The sequence below is a fragment of the Sardina pilchardus genome, chromosome 6, assembly GCF_963854185.1.
Source record: "Sardina pilchardus chromosome 6, fSarPil1.1, whole genome shotgun sequence".
Lineage (NCBI taxonomy): Eukaryota > Metazoa > Chordata > Actinopteri > Clupeiformes > Clupeidae > Sardina > Sardina pilchardus.
The window spans coordinates 15922578-15941308 of NC_084999.1; the positions used below are offsets into that span (position 1 = coordinate 15922578).

General features: G+C 43.2%; 4 protein-coding genes across 10 annotated transcripts in view; 1 reads left to right on the forward strand and 3 right to left on the reverse strand.

Moving 5' to 3' along the window:
* Positions 1-6841, forward strand: part of fli1rs (Fli-1 proto-oncogene, ETS transcription factor-related sequence) — a 15571-nt gene extending 8730 nt beyond the window's left edge. For 3 of the 4 annotated variants that reach the window (XM_062538655.1, XM_062538658.1, XM_062538657.1), the window contains exons 4-10: positions 2617-2820; positions 3174-3245; positions 3915-3983; positions 4228-4293; positions 4465-4512; positions 5065-5148; positions 5458-6841. In XM_062538655.1, coding sequence (XP_062394639.1) covers positions 2617-2820; positions 3174-3245; positions 3915-3983; positions 4228-4293; positions 4465-4512; positions 5065-5148; positions 5458-5981 — 1067 coding nt within the window. In that variant the 3' untranslated portion in view covers positions 5982-6841. The remainder of the gene's footprint in view (positions 1-2616; positions 2821-3173; positions 3246-3914; positions 3984-4227; positions 4294-4464; positions 4513-5064; positions 5149-5457) is intronic. The other variant, XM_062538656.1, reaches the window with a different exon arrangement.
* A 461-nt stretch (positions 6842-7302) lies between these two features.
* Positions 7303-11948, reverse strand: zp3d.2 (zona pellucida glycoprotein 3d tandem duplicate 2). Its single transcript, XM_062538654.1, has 8 exons — positions 11158-11948; positions 10958-11073; positions 10779-10885; positions 10496-10670; positions 10168-10276; positions 9935-10023; positions 9697-9767; positions 7303-7983 (listed from the first exon to the last, which is right to left on the reverse strand). The coding sequence occupies exons 1-8, from the start codon at positions 11683-11685 to the stop codon at positions 7526-7528; spliced, it is 1653 nt and encodes a 550-aa protein (XP_062394638.1). The 5' UTR covers positions 11686-11948; the 3' UTR covers positions 7303-7525.
* Positions 11949-12094: 146 nt separating this feature from the next.
* Positions 12095-14372, reverse strand: LOC134082728 (zona pellucida sperm-binding protein 3-like). The gene is made up of 8 exons (XM_062538659.1): positions 13720-14372; positions 13529-13641; positions 13344-13447; positions 13091-13265; positions 12896-13007; positions 12722-12810; positions 12568-12635; positions 12095-12490 (listed from the first exon to the last, which is right to left on the reverse strand). The coding sequence occupies exons 1-8, from the start codon at positions 14281-14283 to the stop codon at positions 12321-12323; spliced, it is 1395 nt and encodes a 464-aa protein (XP_062394643.1). The 5' UTR covers positions 14284-14372; the 3' UTR covers positions 12095-12320.
* A 3086-nt stretch (positions 14373-17458) lies between these two features.
* The window catches only part of dyrk1b (dual-specificity tyrosine-(Y)-phosphorylation regulated kinase 1B), a 39176-nt gene continuing 37903 nt past the window's right edge, over positions 17459-18731 (reverse strand). For 3 of the 4 annotated variants that reach the window (XM_062538652.1, XM_062538649.1, XM_062538651.1), the window contains exon 11: positions 17459-18435. In XM_062538652.1, the coding sequence (XP_062394636.1) occupies positions 17704-18435 (732 nt within the window). In that variant the 3' untranslated portion in view covers positions 17459-17703. The remainder of the gene's footprint in view (positions 18436-18731) is intronic. The other variant, XM_062538650.1, reaches the window with a different exon arrangement.

Sequence of the window (18731 nt, forward strand, 5' to 3'; positions counted from 1 at the left end):
TTGCCCTGTTGAGTTTGTTCTAAAAATGGCCTGAGAGAAGAGTTTAGTTGAGGTGCTTTGGAAATGTGTTGATGGCGCAACCAGGCTGATTTACAAACCAAGCAGCGTTACACATCGAAACTCAACCCCATGCACATTCTCTGCCCAAAAACTGCACACTCTTGCGTCATGATTCAAGGAACGGCCTGTTCTAATAGAGGAACTTGTCCAGGGCAGGTTCGCATTGTGGTTGCCATTTTTTTTACGCATGGTTTGTGTGAAGGATGCACATGGGCCACTCTGCTTGTGTTTGTGTTTGTGTGTGTTTGGATAGACTGTATGATAGGCTACACATATAGTGCAACATTATAGTTGAAATTATAAAATAAAAGAATGAGTGAATAGATGGGTGACAGTACAGAGTAGGGAGCACATGCTGTACATTGTGAAAGGAGCAATAAACATTGTGTGCAAAATCAGTCCAGTATTTTCCAAGCGAGGCCTCTCACACTTGTAAGTGGCTCCGCAGCTACGTGTCCGAGAACCTTTCCCACGTTTGTTTTAGCGCTGATTATGGGAGGCTTGCTCATGTTCTGGGACTAAAGTGAGGGGAAGTTGCCTCTGATTTGGCTTCCAGACTGCATAGTTTCCACCACCTCAAAGCCTGATCTTTTCCCACAAGAAACACTTGAGAGGTGTACAAGCCACCAGAACCCTTCACATCTAAAAATAAAACACTGCTGGGGGCAGGTTACATTTTTAAAATATATATACAGTATATATATATTTAGAGATTGAATTATTTGTTTTGTAGTATTTTCACAAATATTCTTTTGACTAAAACTCTGACATTCACACAGACTTAAAGGTGAAGGTGGCTGTGACATCACAAACGTTTTAAAGGGCATAAATTGTGGAAACTCTGGTAAGGGATTGCGCATCTGGGATTATTTATACATGAGTCAGTTGGGCCAAACAATTATTGTGCTCATAATACACGGAAGTTACATCACTCTCCTGTGTTAAACAAGGACAATGAAGGGCCCAGACACATACTGTAGTGGGGCGTTATGATCAAGTGCACTTACCGACAACCAGGAAGAAAGTCATCACATTTTAATGTCCACAGACCAACTCAGACGCTTGAGTCAGTGAAGCTGTAAAAGACCAAAGAGGCAAAATCACACCCTAGAAATACATTTGCAGACAGATCTCTAAAATGAATAGTTTCTGAATGTTACCGTCATTTTAGTCTTTTGTGGATATCGGATGTGTGATTGATTGATCACATATGTTTATGTTAGTGAGTCTAAGGTTAACTTTATACAAGTCCATTCCATTTACCATACAGAAAGTTTACGATAAAAAAAAAGTAAAAAAGTAAAAAAGCGTGTGTTGGGGGGCGCGGGTGAAAGAGAGACACTCAATGGTGAGGATCCAACTACTGTGTGTGCTTGAGACAGTGTTATCGGTTAGCAGTGAGGAAGAGAAGTTGCTGTCCTCGCGTGTATTCAGGGCACGGCAGTGAACTGGTGCAGATGTGTGCACTCAAACAGGAAACACTTCATCGCCCTCTCCGATCACTGCTCTCAAAGCACTGTTGTCACACACAGGGTCACCGCAAGGTTTTCAACCTGGAGATCCTCCATTTTATGACACAGTAAGATAGGGACATTAGGGTTATGCATCAAGCCAGTCCCCAGTGCCGAACTTAACAAGAACATGACGGGCCTTTTCGTGCCTTGTCATCAGGTGGAATTAGAAATACAATATAATAAATTGCAGGTGCATTACAGCTATATGTTAACTTCCTGATTTTCTCCCTGAAAATATGCTTAAAACGGAAGTGGTGTGGTTTTTTTTTCTCTCTCTCTCTCTCTCTGTGCAAGTTAACGATAAAGATAGCACTTGAGCATTACATGCATTATACTTTGCTGTGTTAGTTTTAGTCCTACAGAGTGGTGCATACCCCCTAATGGGAGTAAGGCATACTAGAGCTCTGTTGTCACTTAATGAGAGGAAGCAGTCAGTAAAAAACAAGCTTTTGTGGTCAAAATTTACATACAGAAAAGGTCACGGTCGAACGGCTGCAAACAGTGTGCTAGGCACATTTCTAAGATGCAGAAAAAGTGACTGCAAAGCACTTTTTAAAAACACACATGCATGTATACATATACATGTTTGCATATTGTATACAGTATGGCAAAAGGGCCATTGTCATTCGTCCTGTCTAGATGGTGAGCAAGACCAGGAAAGTGTGACTAAGTTATCACTGTACAGTTGCTTCCCCAGTTGAGAGTTTCTGTGTCAGTCAATTCCATTCTGACCTGGGTACCCTGAGTCTACCTCATATGCCTGCCCTGTATCTGTTATCAGTCACCACAGACCCCTCTGCTCCCCAGTTTTACAGCCTCATTGCACGTCTGAGGTTTTGAGCAATCCAAAAAGATATCTACTCAGCCTGTATTGAATGTATTGTGCCTGTGTTATCATGACATGAAAATCACAACATTATCAGCATGACCATATGCACGTTCTCTTTACACAGACTGACACTCGGAACTTATAGCGCTTCTGAAGAGATCCTGTAAGAAAATGTTCTTTCCTCATGAGTTTTTGTTGTTGTGTTTGTTTCAGACCCAGAGGTGTGGACACAGGAGCACGTACGGCAGTGGTTAGACTGGGCCATCAAAGAGTATGGACTGCTGGAGGTGGACATATCTCTTTTCCAGACGTTGGATGGCAAGGCACTCTGCAAACTGTCCAAGGAGGACATGATGCGGCTCACTTCAGAATACAATACCGACATTCTGCTGTCACATCTCAATTACCTCAGACAGAGTAAGGCACCAGCATTCGCCTTGAATCCTACACTATTAGACTTCAATGAACATGAAACATACTGGCATGTTCAATAGAGTACCATACCGATTATGATAGATCGACATTTGGAACAGTAACTCAGACATTATGATGATGATGATGACAGAACATTCCTCTTTCTTTGATCGTTTTATATATATTTATTTTTTTTGTGAAGCTCTGTGTCAACAATCACAAGATTAACTGCCTGAACTGCAGAGAAATCAAATTGATTTAGGGTGCATTTTGGTTGACCTCTTCTTTTTCGGTTAACAATCTATTTTCTATTCCAGTTCAAATGTTGTTTTTAAAAACGTCTCTTAACTTTGCAGGCAGTCCCACCTTTTCTTACCCCACAACACCAACCAACACACCACAGCAGCCCCGACTACAAGTCAAAGCAGGTAAGGACATGAAATCATCGTCCTACTTTCTCACTTAAGCGAAGTACAAATCCTTCAACTAGATCTTTGAAAAAGAAAAATCAAAAGTGTTGACGTGGCTAAAAGAACAAAATGTGGACACACCTTTAAAACATAACTTCAACCACATAAGGCTTCTACGGGAAAGTTTCTTCAGAATTCAATGCATTCAGCAGTAATTATTGCAACACCATCTACTGCTATGAACATGAGGTGGTGAGAACATGATTGCATTTCAGATAGAGAGCAAGGCATGGCTGCCAAGTGCTCCATATGCTGATATTCGTTGGTGAATGTTGAAGCGAGTCAACAGCTCAGTATCATGTAGTTTCAGACAGGAAACAGCTGCACCGGCACAGGAAATAGGGGCATGGGTACGGGTCCCACTTTGGGACAAAACTGATAATCTGGAGGTGAGAGAGGCGGGCTCCAACAAAAGGACACTTACCCCTAAGACGCACGGGACCATCTTCAGCCCATCTTTGTTTTCACATCTCTCTGATCTTGACCTGAGTGCTCCTCCAGAGTCTTTAAATCAGCACTTCCTTCCTCCCATAGTTGTGCGTTGCGTTGCTCAGGCCTTCAAAGCTCATTTTTCCCCCCCCTCTCACTCCCCTTGTCTCAAGTCTCGGCATTTGTGTTTGTGAGCAGAAAACAGCTTTGAAGAAATCAGCAGAAGGAACAGCTGGTCATCAACCGTCATGCCTGTAGTTCCAAAGGGTATGTTGACCATAATATGAAGCGCCGCAAAAACAAGAAATGGCTGTGCATAAATAGAGATATCTTTGTGTGACGTTGACATGAAATGACACATGCATATTGTTTTTTGAGAGTTGATTTGCACTACTTTTGACTAAAAACATAAAGCAATATATCAATGATGAACATGTTGCACACTTGCTGTTCTGCGGACACTAGTGTTAAACATGAGTTTTACACAACTTGATGTTTTGTTGACACACAGTGGGTTCACCGATAGAGCCTCAGCACACAACCAGAGTCACAGAGCCTTCCCCAAGAATTGGTCAAGGTCAGTATTTGCATTTTATTTATTTGTTTGTTTGTTTGTTTATCTGGTGGTCAGATAAAGATGCAGAAGTGATACTGCTAATTTTAGCTGTGGCTTTCATATTGTGAGAGCCACAATAGCATGTTATCACTGCCTTCAAAATAGATAATTTAATTGATTTTGTCATGACAGATCCATATCAACTATTAGGTCCCATCAGCAGTCGACTAGCCAATCCAGGTAAGATTTAAGCAGAAGACTTCACCCACGTTAAACACACAGTTTACGTTTGTGACCTTTCCACTGTTTGTCATCACTTAACACAGATTATTAATTTACACCAAGTATTACAGGCTTACAAAGCACTTTTGGAGACTAGTCAAAAGTATTCTTGAAAGTTTTAGAATACACCCAAGGAACTCACGTACTTGCATTTCTTAGGGACCTGTTCAAAAGGCAGGATTAGCTGCACTGATAGAACCAGGAAGTGGCACATTTGTCCTTGCATAGTGCATGGGTGGAGTAGAAACCAGTCACTGCTAGTATTTAAACATCAAACGGAAATATTAGCCACAAAGGTTGCTTTGTTGGTGATTATGTTTTTGATTTTGAATTAATACATTACATTACATTATTTAGCAGACACTTTGTCCAAAGTGACTTACATATAGGCTTGGTTGTTGATTGGCCGCTGTGAGAAATCCCCTACCTATAGCACAAGGAATTTAACACCTCTCCTGTGTATATCTGAAAAAAAAAAAAACCTCTTCCAACTCTGCTGTCTCCTCACAGAAACCCCACAGACCTATAGCAAGAGCCAAACAGCCAAAGTCAGTTCACAAAGAGTGATCAGCATTGGCCCTCACAAGATCGTGGGTAGGTGGTCAGCCAACCCAGGTTTTGTCCTTTATTTTCAGTCAGACTGACAGTGGAAAGGTCATAAGTTCCTTATTAGGTGGAGTAGTGTTTCATGTTAACATTTGGATTAAATCATATATTACTTTGTGATGATGCCACACAAACACCACACTAAGTGCATGAGTGCATGAACCACACAGTACAAGGGCATGGCTTTAACATCTGTACTACAGTGTCATAGCTATTTCTACCCATAGCTGATCTGAGGATAAAAATATATGTTCAGTAACTGTTTGTGTTCTCTGACCCTCTAAACTGCATCTGTAGGCTCTGGTCAGATCCAGCTGTGGCAGTTTCTGCTGGAGCTCCTGTCCGACCAGAATAACGCTACCATCATCACCTGGGAGGGCAACAACGGCGAGTTCAAGATGACGGACCCGGACGAGGTGGCCAAGCGCTGGGGCGAGCGCAAGAGCAAGCCCAACATGAACTACGACAAGCTGAGTCGCGCGCTGCGCTACTACTACGACAAGAACATCATGACCAAGGTGCACGGCAAGCGCTACGCATACAAGTTCGACTTCCAGGGCATCCACCAGGCCCACCAGAACCACACCACCGAGGGCAACATGCTCAAGTACCAGGGAGAGGTGCCCCCCTACCCGTCCTACCACAGCCACCAGCCCAAAATGAACTTCATGAGCTCGCACGCGCCCCCCATGCCTGTGTCGTCGGGGAACTTTTTTCCGGGGACCTCCGCCTACTGGAACTCGGCCGCTGGGGGGATGTACCCCAGCACCGCCATGCCCCGACACCCAGGCAGCCACGGCCACCTGGCCACCTACTACTGAAGCCCACCTGACAACTCATCTGTGCCACCAATTTACCTGTCTGCTCATACTGATACCAGAAGTGAAAGTTATATTCTACATAGCTGTCATTCCCAAAGCATTACAGCAGTTTGTTATTGTTGAATTTCAGCTTTCCAAGTTTATTATCAATATAAGTTGTATGAAAAGTGTATATCAAAAAACTAATGTTTTCAACGTAAATTTGTAAATATATTTTTTTTGTTATTATATTGTGCAATTATGAATATCTCAAAGCGTAGATTGTAATATGGTTGGTTTTTTTTACCTTGGTTTTGTTGAATAAGAAGTGTTTTGATATTGCAACAAATGTTGCATATCTCTATGTTCACAGCAAAGAACAAGGTAAAATACTGTCTTCATCCATTCTGTCATCTTAAGGTCTGTAAAAAATGTGTGTTGTATTTTTAAAGGGCTGTGTTTGGAATGTTTATACTGTTTCACACTTCATTTATATCTTTTGTAGACTTAAAACATGTAACACAAATATATCCTATTCAAAATAGCAATCAAATATGTAACTATTATTATCCACTATAACACACATCAGTATTAGTCTCTGAGGGCTCATTGAGCAATATTGGAGAGCTGTAATGACCAAGTGTTTGGAAGCGTTATTTGTTAATGGTGTTAGCGACCATTGACACGACCATGGGACTCGAAATAAACAGCACTGGCTGGAATGATAAAGAAAGAGAAGCCACTTTCTCTATTTATGGTTCACGAAACAATATAACAGCACATCACTGAGGACTGTTTGTAAGATGAATAATGTTTTTGTAGATGCGTTTTTAAGACATAATTTGTATGTTTCCCTTAAATAAACTATATCTTCCAGCGGGCATTATTTGAAATTGTACCATTTACCACAATTTTGACAATGTACCTTATGTCTATAAAATAGCTGAACATGGTGATAATAGTTGCTTGAGATCCCAATAAACATCTTTTCATTATGTTTTGCAGACCAGTTGGATTGAGCTTTTCAACATATGCCATTTTAAAACTGCAATTGGAACAGAAGGATGACAAGGGAAAGTAAAATAATGATTGAAGGAAATAAATTATTATACTGGGCTGACTACACACAAAACACCATGCTAATGGTCCCCTCCCTCCCTAATAATCATTTGTATCTAAGACCATTCACCTGTGATGGCTCTTCTTCAGATGTTGTCAGCAGAAGAGCATGTATTACCATCACATGTGACTGGACATCCAAACAGTTACTGAAGACCGACAGAAAGCAAAGCTTGACCCAATTATTTCAGTTGCAGTAAACTGCTTCATACTGGGAGTTAACTTCTTCTGTGAAGCACAAAATTAAACAGAGGTTTATTGGCTTGGATTAGGTATGAACAACCACACCATTTAAAGATATAACAGCAAAATAATACATTATTTTACATTTTCCAATGAATGTGAACGAATAGAATAAAATAAATCTGTACAGTGATGAATAAAATAAAATAAATTAAATTAAATCAATTGAAATTTTAAATAAAAAGACCAATATGGCAAACAACTCAATTCAACCCAAATATTTCCTCAAAGATTCGACGTGGTTCAGTTCCCCGCTGCTCGTCATCCTCTACGGAGGCAGTGATTGGCCTCCCCGTATCCATGATAGTCTGGATATTCTCGGGCTCCCGTTCTTCCTCCTCAGGGAACAGCGGAGGCAACATCTCCTGCATGTCTTCCTCAGGCCACAGTGGAGACGCTGTTGCTCGCAGCTCTTTCTTAGGCCAAAGTGGAGGCGTCATCTCCTGTGCATTTTCCTCAGGCTCATGTGGAGATAATGTTGCTCGTTGCCGTTTCTCAGGCCACAGTGGAAGCATCATCTCCTGGGCATCTTCCTCAGGCTCATGTGGAGATACTGTTGATCTTGGCTGTTTCTCAGGCTGCTGTGGAGGCATCATCTTGCTGGTTCCTTTGGCATCAGACCCCACAGACCAGGCCCCACTGGACACCATCTTATTAGTGGCTGCAAGTGGACGAGTAGAGGGATTCAGAGCCCAAAATGCAACATCTCATTATCTCTATACCCTTTAGGATTTTCAGTCAGTTAAACATAATGGACAACACTGCTCAAAAAAATAAAGGGAACACTGGTTCAGAGGAGTATAGCATCAAGTCAGTCACACTTGTGGGATATTGATCTGGCCAGATATGTAACAGAGGTGGTTGTGAATCATGTTCACCTGCTTTGATGTAAAAACATTTTTTAAAAATCTACAGGTGTACTAGAGGGCCAATTGTGAGACAACCCCCAAAACAGGAATGACTTTACAGGTGGTGGCAACTGGTAATTTTTCCATTTTCTTCCTTCTTGACTGATTGTTCACTAGTTTTGCATTTGGATAGGGTCAGTGTTACTGGTAGCATAAGCCAGTATCTGGAGCCTACAGAGGATGCATAGGTAGTCCAACTCCTCCAGAATGGCACACCAATAATTTCCATTGCCAGAAAGATTGCTTTGTCTCCCACTGCAGTCTCAAGAGCATGGAAGAGATTCCAGGTGACAGGCAGTTGCTCTAGGAGAGCAGGGCAGGGTGGTAGAAGGTCCTTAACCCAATAGCAGATCCAATATCTGCTCCTTTGTGCAGGAACAGTAGGAGCCTTGCTAAAGCCCTACAGAATGACCTCCAGCAGGCCGCTGGTGTGAATGTCTCAGACCACACTATCAGAAACAGACTTCATAAGGGTTCCTGAGGGCCCGATGGCCTCTAGAGGGACCTGTGTTCACTGCCCTATTCTGCACATCCCTCCAACGGTATGCTCCCCAGACCATTACTGACCCACCACCAAACTGGTCATGCTGAATGATGTTACAGGCAGCATAACGTTCTTCATGACATCTCTAGACCCTGTCATGTCTGTCACGTGCTCAGGGTGAACCTGCTCTCATCTGTGAAAAGCACAGGGCGCTAGGCGGACCTGCCAATTTTGTATGCTATGGCAAATTCATCTTTGCACAAAGGAGCATATACTGGTCCTGCTATTGGGTTAAGGACCTTCTACCACCCTGACCTGCTCTCCTAGAGCAACTGCCCATCTCCTGGAATCTCTTCCATGCTCTTGAGACTGCAGTGAGAGACACAGTAATCTTTCTGGCAATGGAAAGTATTGGTGTGCCATTCTGGAGGAGTTGGACTACCTGTGCAACCTCTGTAGGCTCCAGATACTGGCTTATGCTACCAGTAGTAACACTGACCCTATCCAAATGCAAAACTAGTGAAAATCAGTCAAGAAGGATGAAGATGGAAAAATTACCAGTTGCCACCACCTGTAAAGTCATTTCTGTTTTGGGGGTTGTCTCACAGTTGGCCCTCTAGTACACCTGTAGAACATTTTGTCGACATCAAAGCAGGTGAACATGATTCACAACCACCTCTGTTACATATCTGGCCAGATCAATATCCCACAAAAGTGACTGACTTGATGCTATACTCCTATGAAACTGTGTTCCCTTTATTTTTTTGAGCAGTACATAGCCAGTAGATTACTTTTGAAACAGAAAAACAGAGGTAGCTGCTAATCAAATAGCAAAAAATAATGGTCAAATGTATACTATGGGCAGAAAAGGAAACGAAACGAAAGCATGCCACCCAGTATAATTCATTTTAAACATTGGCCAACCAGTGTGATTCTTCTGCTTGACAGTAATAGCAGCAACCAAACAAGCACCAAAGCTCACCAGCAGGTGGGGAGATGCATGTGGATTCACAGCAAGAGCACACCAAGTCAAGGCCATGCAGTTCATCCCACCTGTTTTTGAACAAGAGCAAACAAAAAACAAACATATTCCCACCGTGTTTTTCAATGTGACACGATTGAGAAATCAAGGACACCTAAATCCATTTCCATCGTGTCAAAGGTATAGTTTACATTTTTTAAGCATCACACATCAATCTCTGTGGGATTTCTACACCCACCTTTTGGTCTTGTGGTTGTAGGAGCAGGACTTGTCACTCTCTGTTGGAGTCTCACCTCCCACGGACATCTCACAGTGCATGAACATTTGCTTTAGATTTACAAAACATTATCTTGTTAAGAGTTTGGTAAAAAAAAAAGAAAAGAAAGAAAAGACAAAGAAATCTCCAACCAACCCTGTGAAATTGTTAATAGTTTCAGAGTAAAAGCTGTGAATTTCATGGGGGAGAAATACCTTGTTAGTCACTCCCTGGAACACAAAGGCACCCACAGAAAACCTTACTGCATTCCTAGTGTAGGATATGAATCTAGACTCACTGCTAGATTTGCTGTCAGTCATACACCTGTAAGATAGAGCCCTTAGTTCAATAAATACCCACAACACAACAGTAGAAATACATAGCATAGTCAATTATAATAGCACAACACTGACTCATTTACATAATGCATGGTTCCGATATTTATATCAGCATTAATATTGTGTTCTAATAAATGTTGACCTCCTGTGAACAGAGAATGTGTAGGTCTTTGAGCAAGGTTGGGTAGGTCTCTTGCAGACTTACCCAAAGTTGTCGATGACTGCAAAGCGAGGCTCAGAAGTGTATGACTTGTTAGCAGTTATATGGCAGGAGTGTATGTAAAGTCTCCCATCGATTTCCATCGGGGGTCCCTCTGCTTCAAAGTACATTGGCCGCCCGATGGCATACCCACCGGAGGCGTTGAGTCGTCTCCAATGCGCTACAGGCAAAGTGCTCAGTGAGATACCAAATGAATGCTACGGACAATAGTTCTGAACGGTCTATGAACAGTGTGTTTTTCTAAAATGCGTGAAACAATGCTCCGTACCATCAAAGGGAGTGAGTGTGTAGACAGCGTGTCTGCTCGTCATGGATTTGAAGAACTTTTGCGTCTGCACCTTTGGTTTATAGCCAATTTTGTAGGAGTAGTGGAACCTTAAAAGAGAAATAACAAACAATTCATACTATTGAGAGGTAGAGGATGGTTAAAATGTGGTCAAGATTTACCTGTTAAAGTGACATGTAATGGGCAACGTGAAGGGAATCACGCGTCGTATGGGACCCGTGGTGATTGCAGGAGCATATTGGAGTGTATTGGCGTACGCCACACGATTGTTCACGATCTATTTGAAGAGAGACACAACACGTTACGTCTGTATTAGAGACCATTAGGGTTATGCTACCGGGTTATGCGTGTATGCACCCACCGTCCGCCTACTCCCACACTCATATACGTCGTACACGAAAGATATGTAGTGTTTTGTGAAGTTGTTGGCTTGGCACGTTCCAAACGCAAGATGCGAGTGCGAAGACAAATCGCCCAAAAGTCGTTTCGGTATCCTTACTTCCATCTTGTTCACTCTACACTTGATCACAACTCCACGTACCCCACCTGAATGCCGCGACTTCTTAACGGGTGGAGAGACGGGCAGTAAGATTTCCTTGATGTTACTGGGGAGCTTTTCGTGTCCTTCTCCACTTAATGGGGAAAAGTGGTCTTTGGCAACCAGCGGAACCCTGGAATGCTGGAACATTGGCAGCTGCAAATACGGTGATGGGAGCTGGGCTGCTTGGTCTTGTACTTGCCCACCAGCCTGATAGTGCTCATCATCTAATTTCACCCCAGTAACTGAAGCTTTAGCTGTTAGCATGCCATCCCCACTGTGACCTTTTGAGGATCCGCTTGATGAAATGACGAACCAAATAACAGACAGAGGCAGAAGCCATAAATCCATATCCTTATTTTTCTGGAAAAATATTTCAGTCGACAGTGTGAAGAGTAGTCGAGGCTCAGACGAGATGTAGGCCTACAGCAAGAGCAGTGGGCCAAGATCACTAAGCATACCAATTGAAAGCACCTGTTGACGCATCACACCTGATAAAAATCAAGCTGTTTATTTGGTCCGGAAAAAATAGCCACATCAAGCTTTTAAGTTTGACTAGGCGTGTAGGCCCTCTGGCGTACTACTTCTGCGTAAAATATTGTAGGCGTATGCTTTAGCCTATTTATTTTCATTAGACCTATAAACAAGAATCTATAAGCATTCACTGAGCAGGCAATAAAATAACGTAGTAGGCCTATGTATTACATGCCGTCCCGCCACACTACTTAAAGTCGTAGGCCTACATAAAAAAGGAACAATATGCAGAGGAGGATCACATATTTAATGCTCAAGACATTTTCACACGGGTGAAAGAATATTCACGTTATACGGAACAAATTCCAACCTAAATCTGAGCAAAAATTAAATGGTTCAGGAGAAATTCTATATTAAACATTCAGGCCCATCATTCGTCTGCGATGATGGCTACTTTTCCCACGTCTTAACCATCTTTGACCACAGGTCCATTTCCACCTTGTCCGGTTCCTCTATCCAACGTCCTCCCTCCATCCCAATTGGATAGAACCATAGCCTGTTGACTGTTCTGTGGGCTGACTCTCATCGTCCCCCTCTACTTCGGACAGTGAGAATGCACTCTTTTTTTGCACTCCCCAGGCGTCACTTGTAATCAAAGTCTTCACTTCTGAGGGTGTAGATGCTGCAGACAGAGAACCACAATCAGAGTCGAGGGCAAAGTATGTGGCCTACACATTATGCATTTTGGGTCCAACTTACTTGCACTGTGCTCACACTTTGTCTCGCAGCAGGAACAAACACCGTTAAAGCCATGCAGCTCTTCCCAACTGGACACGTGAAGTCAGAAGAAAACGTTTGTATTTGGAAATTATTCTTATTTTGACACGTTCTCAACAGCTTTGGAAAAAAGTACCTCTTTACTTGGCTGTTGTAGGTACACGATTTGGCAGTCGCTGTCGGGTCCTTGCTCCCCAGTCTCGCGGAACAGTGCAGGTACAAGAGCTGTTACGCAGAACAATAATTATTTAAAATGGGCCATGATAGCCTATGTTCCGAACTGAAGTGCGAGGATAAAATGATCAGTCACCTCTGTTGGAACATCTGGAAACAGGAAGGAATCTATTGAGAACCGAAGATAATTGGAATCTCTGGAGTAAAACTGTGACCGGCTCCCACTCATCTTGCTGTCCACCAGACACCTAGAGCACCATTACGCACAGCCATCAGGGACCACCATTATCCAAACTAGCCTACCTGGAAGAGGTCAACGGTGTGTACCCACCCAAAATTACGAATGACATCTAGACGTGGCATGGAATTGGAGTCCTGAGATGCTGTTACATGACAGGAGTCCACAAACACTCTCTGGTCTTTGGAGAGGTGCTGCGTCGAGGCTTCAAAGTACATCATCTCACCCAGCACATATTTTTCACCCGCATCAAGGTGTTCCCATTGAGCTATGTTTAAAGTAAATCTGTTAATATTTTAAATTAAATGACTTAAATGACAAGTTCTTAAAGACATTCGACAACTACCGTTCAGCGTGGTCAAGTTAAAGGTGACCCTGGTCTTCAAACTCTTCAAAAATATTCGTTCGTTCACCTCCGGCACGTACCCAACTTTATACGAATAGTGGAATCTGTACGGAAAGTAAGACTATAAGGACACTGCGGCAACATGATTAGCAATATTTAAAGGCAGCAGGCTTAATTAAAATTACCTATTGTACTGGCAATGTATAGGGACCGAGAGGGGCACAACTCGCAATACTTGTCTTTGTGGTCCAGGAAAGTATGTAAGAGTGTTCGAATACACCAGTTTCCCCTTAACGGTCTTGAGAGAAAGAATCGTGCAATTAAATGTTTTTTTAATTACAACATTCCGTGGATAACTGATTAACATCTACCTTACCTCTGATACACTACCGCATTCGTCAAGGTAATACTGGAAAAATACATATTCTCCCGTGACAAACGTGGCGGCACACGTTCCCAAGCGAAACATAGACGGCTCTGCGTTGAATCCAAGTGCTCCTCTGTTAACGCGCACTCCGACCATGTTAGATCCACATGATGCCTCCACCTTTGGGATTTCAATTTGTTGGGAGAGCTTAACTTGTGTATTTGGGGGCTTGTACCTATATGGAAGCAAAAAGTCTTTAAGGGAGTTTGGTAACGGGTGCTTTCCAGCGACTGGTCTATAAAGCTCAGCACTCGCCAGCTGAACTGGGGCATGCCAAAACATAGGTAGAGCAAAGGGTGGTGGGTTTGATTGTGGAGCCTCGGGTCTATCCTTTTCTGCACCCGGCCAGGTCACCTCATGTACTGGTGCGCTCTTGAAGTGCTTCTGCTCCGGAAAGTGGAAAATACCTTTGACATTTTGGACGCCCCAACTGTACTGCATACCAGCTTCAACGACAAGATATGGGGCCCAGCACCAAGCCACAGAGTAGATCAACAAACCTGCTCGCACCATGTTACCAGCAAAGACAAAACCCCGGACAGCTTGGCAATCGCCTATAGCAAGATTTTCGAGTAACGCTCTGTCAGTGACTATAACAAACACGAATTGCTCACCTGGGTGCTACCAGCACATTAGCCAATTACGAACACCTGGTAAATCTATTAATCACACTTCCCACCTGATGAAAACCTAGGTCTTGGTCAAGATAGGACCTACTTACATATTAGGATGTAGGCTTATTCGAAAGGAAAGAAAGCATTTTTCAACACCAACATAGAACAAAGTTTCACACAGGGCTGGTGTTTACAGTTTGAAACCTCTATACTTTTTAATAGACTCTGTAAAACATGATGCAATTGCCCAGTGTTAAGGCCTAAATGTAGTTGTTTACTCTATAGTAGTTACCCATCCTATTTAAGTAGGCTACTGTAGCAAAATGCTCACCTCAATCGTTTATCAACTGCTATGGCAGAAGAACCAGGTTTCTTGTTGACAGAAGTCAGTAGATACACCCATTCATCTATCTCTCCTTAAAGTGCACTCACCATGGGGATTATGAGATTCACTAGCAATTCATAAACACTTTCAGATTGGCAGAATTCCTACATTGTTGGACCACATCTAAATCTTACAGGCCATAACGTACAGACTAAACTCTTGAGGGGAGGGAAGGGAGGGGAGAGGGGCACATCCCCTTCCTTAGTACATTTCAAACTTGGGCAGAACAGTATTAACCATTGCATAGTATAGTTCTACAGAGGATGATAAACGTGTATGATCTCTTTTGGAGGACATCCAATAATTGAAAAAAAAGAAGAAAAAAAAGAGAAAAGGCAAGATCCCTGTGAAAATCTTAACATCTAAAAATACAGGGTACTTAATCTGTGTTTTTATCTAGTCGTTTTATTCAAAATAGGGAAGGGACACCTGATTAATTTTGGCCTGGCCACTGAGTAAACCTGGAACATGGATTTAAGGTAGAAGTGCCATTTCCGGTTTTATTCCTCAGATGCGCCTGTAGGACTCACAACCCTGCTATATGAGATTCCCCCATGGTGTCAATATACAAAAATTCGGACAAAAACATATACCTTCACATTTTAGCCATACAGTTGCATGGCAGGTAAATGTTAAAATGACCCTGGTAAAATATACAAAGTTATCTCATAAGACCTACTGTTATCGTTCATGTGCATTGCTCCCACTCATTTTTTTCCAGGCACTATGTCAAATACATAGCATTTTTAAGAGGAAAGGTCACATGAATACAAGCAGTGATTTCCCTGAAAGCAAGAAAAGGAACCAAACAAAAGACAAAGCAGGGCACAGGTTCATTTTTTTTCTTTTTTTTCTTGTTAAATAGTAATAAATACATGAGATGCAGTGGTTTATTTTCCATTTTTTTCTGAAGCAGGAGGGTTAAAAAGTTTATTCATTTTTATTTATTTATTTATTTTTCATTTATTTATCTGTCTGTTTTTCTTTAGCAGCAATCCGAACATGGTTGAGAGTGGAGATAGCAGCCGAGAGAGAAGTAGTTCACTTTTTTCTGACTTGATGGCCCACAGCACTCACAGAGTGTTGTGAAGTAGGGAGGAGGGAGAGAACAGACGCGCGAGAGAAAAACAGGAGGGAGAGATGCGAAGTCAGAGCCAGAGGGCGAGCGCTTATCAGGGGGGTCGGGGGGGTGAAAGACGTCCCCTCCTCATGTATATAGAAACATATACACACATATATATGTACTCCATCCTCCTGCAAAAACAAAAACAAAAAAAAAACACAGACCCTCCACCACCTCTTTCAAACAGAAACATGGGGCAGAGGAAGATAAGAAAGATCAGCTGAGAAAAGACAGAGAGAAGGGGAGTGAGCAAGATTTGGCTTAGCATATCTCGAGTTAATAATAATAATCAAGAAACAAAAATGTTACTTTTCAGAGTTTTCTGTCAAAAAAACAAACAAACAAAAACAAACAAGTCAAGAGTAAAAAAAAAAAAACCCAAGAGACAGACAGAGGGCTAGAGAGAGAGAGAGAGAGAGAGAGAGAGAGAGAGAGCGCGTGTGTGAGAGGAGGGTAAGAGAAAGAGAGATGGAGAGATCAAGAGAGTCTGGTGAGATGGCGAAGTAGAAGGCAGACTATTTTTAAACAAACAACAGGGAAGCATTTTGGTTTTCCTTCTGGCAAAATGTTTTGTTGTTGTTTATGTGTTTTTTTTTTTTTCTTTTTCTCCTCTTCGTGCTCCTCGCATCACTTCCTCCGTAGCAGTGACGCGGGAGTTCGGTTTCCCCCTCTCCTCTTGGGAGCGGCTGGCGTCTCAGCCTCCGCCAGGCGGCACTCTCTCGTTGTGGTGTGACTACGCTTGCTTGTCATTTGCTTTTTACTCTTTATTTGTACGGTTTTTGTTTCATAAGTTTCGAGATATATAAGCCAGTGTTGTCAAGCGAGAGAAGATTGGAAACATAAAAAAAGTAACAAAAGTGTTTTCTCTGTTATGTGTCGAGGGTGTATGTGTGTGTGTGTGTGTGTGTGTGTGTGTGTGTGTGTGTGTGTCTTGTGTGTGTGTGTGTGGGAAGGATAGGGGGTACAGTGGGGGGAGTGGGACATACTGAACAGAAAAAAAGTCAAAAATCCCAGTTTGTTTAACTTGTCTTGTGTATGTGTATCATCTGTCCCTCAAAAAAAAAAAGATAAAAAATTATAAACTGTATAAATTAAATCACAGAATAAATAATCCCCAGAAAAAATACCCACCTCTCAAAATTTGAACTCTTTTCCAATCTGTTTCCCTCCGCATGTAGTGATTTTCAATAAATTAAAAATGTAAAAATTACTTCTAGACCATAAGTCAAAAAAAAAAGGGTTTTCTCTCTTGCTTTTTCTCTTAAGCACCACATTCGGTTTCTCACATCAAGCCTTCCTCAGCCCCCTACGTCCCACACTCAAAAAACCCTCAAAACAGAAATCTCGCTGCAAACCTGTCCTCAAATCACATAAAATCTAATAATAATAATAATAATAATGATAATAATAATAATAATAATAATTGTAAAAACAAACTTTCTGAAACTTTCACTTCCAACCACTTCAGCCCTCTGCTCCATTCTTTCAACAGAAAAAAAGGAAATAAATTCAACTGAAAAAAAAGGATACAAAGGTTCTCAAATCCTCCCCACTCCCCCTCCCTCCAACTTCTCCCCATGCAAAACAAAACGAAACAAAAAATAAACAAACAAAACAAAACAAAAAATCCTTTGATATTTCACAAGTTTATCTCTGCATTTCTGTCATGAGTGGCCAAGTGTGTGTATGTGTCATCTGTGTGTCAGGTGTTTGTTACTATATGCGTCCGTAATGCGTGTTGGATCATCCTTTTTATGTTTTTTTATCCTTTAAAACTTTTTGTATGGCTTTTGGAATTTGTTCAAGATTTATCAAGAGTTGGCTGCATTCTGACCGCTGCCACCTCCACTGCTGCACACGCCCATCATGGCCGACTCCTCGGAATCGGGCCGCCCCCCTCCGCCCCCGACTCCCCTCGGCGGAGGCCCCCCGGTGAGCAGACCGCCGCCCACCCCCACACTGCCCTGGGGAGGGTTGTTATTGTTGTTACTGCCCGGGTAGCAGGGGGGGATGTAGCCCAGGCCCGAGGCAGCTACCATGCTGTCCTGAGAGGCCGGCGTCTGGGCCAACTGTTGCTGGGAGGCGGCCTGTGGGGGCTGAGCGCCCATGACCGTCCTAGTCCGAAAGGCGGAGAGGCCCAGGTGGAGGTTTGAGGAGCCGTACTGGCTGGAGTCCAGGCTGGACGGTGGGGGCGGCTGCAGGATGGAAGACTGACCCAGGTGGTGGTGGTGCGTGAGGCTGAGCTCGATGCTGTCCTGCATCTGCGGGGACGAGACGGGCAGGAGAGCGCCGCCCTGCTGGCCGGGCTGCGAGCTCTGGCCCTGCGGCTGGTTCTGCGGGCCCTGCGGCTGTCGCAGCCCGCGCCCGTTGCTGTGGTGGCTGCCGTAGATGGGGTGCGGGTGGTGCGTCTCCATCATGCCCCCGCCGCCCATGAAGTGGCGCGAGTGCTGCGTGGCGGCCGGCTTGTGGAGCAGCAGCTGGGGGTACTGGGGGTCACCGCCTGCCTCGCCGCCAGGCCACCGTAACTGCTGCTGAGACGGAGCCTAGGACACAGAGGGGGGGAGGAGAGAGAGGGACAGAGAGAGAGATGGAGAGAGAGAGAGAGAGATGGTGGGTGGGAGGGAAGGAGAGAGAGGGAGTGGGAAGGATGGAAAGAAATGGAGAGAGAGAGGGGGGTAGGAGGATGTGATGGAGGGATGGGGAGAGAGGGGTGGGAGGAAAGGTGGGAAAAGAGTTGAAACAGAGATGAACAGAGGAAGATAAGAAGGAGAGGATGAGAAACAGGAGAGAGGATAGAAAAGAAGAGTGCAAAACCAGAGGGGGGGGAGGCAAGAATTAG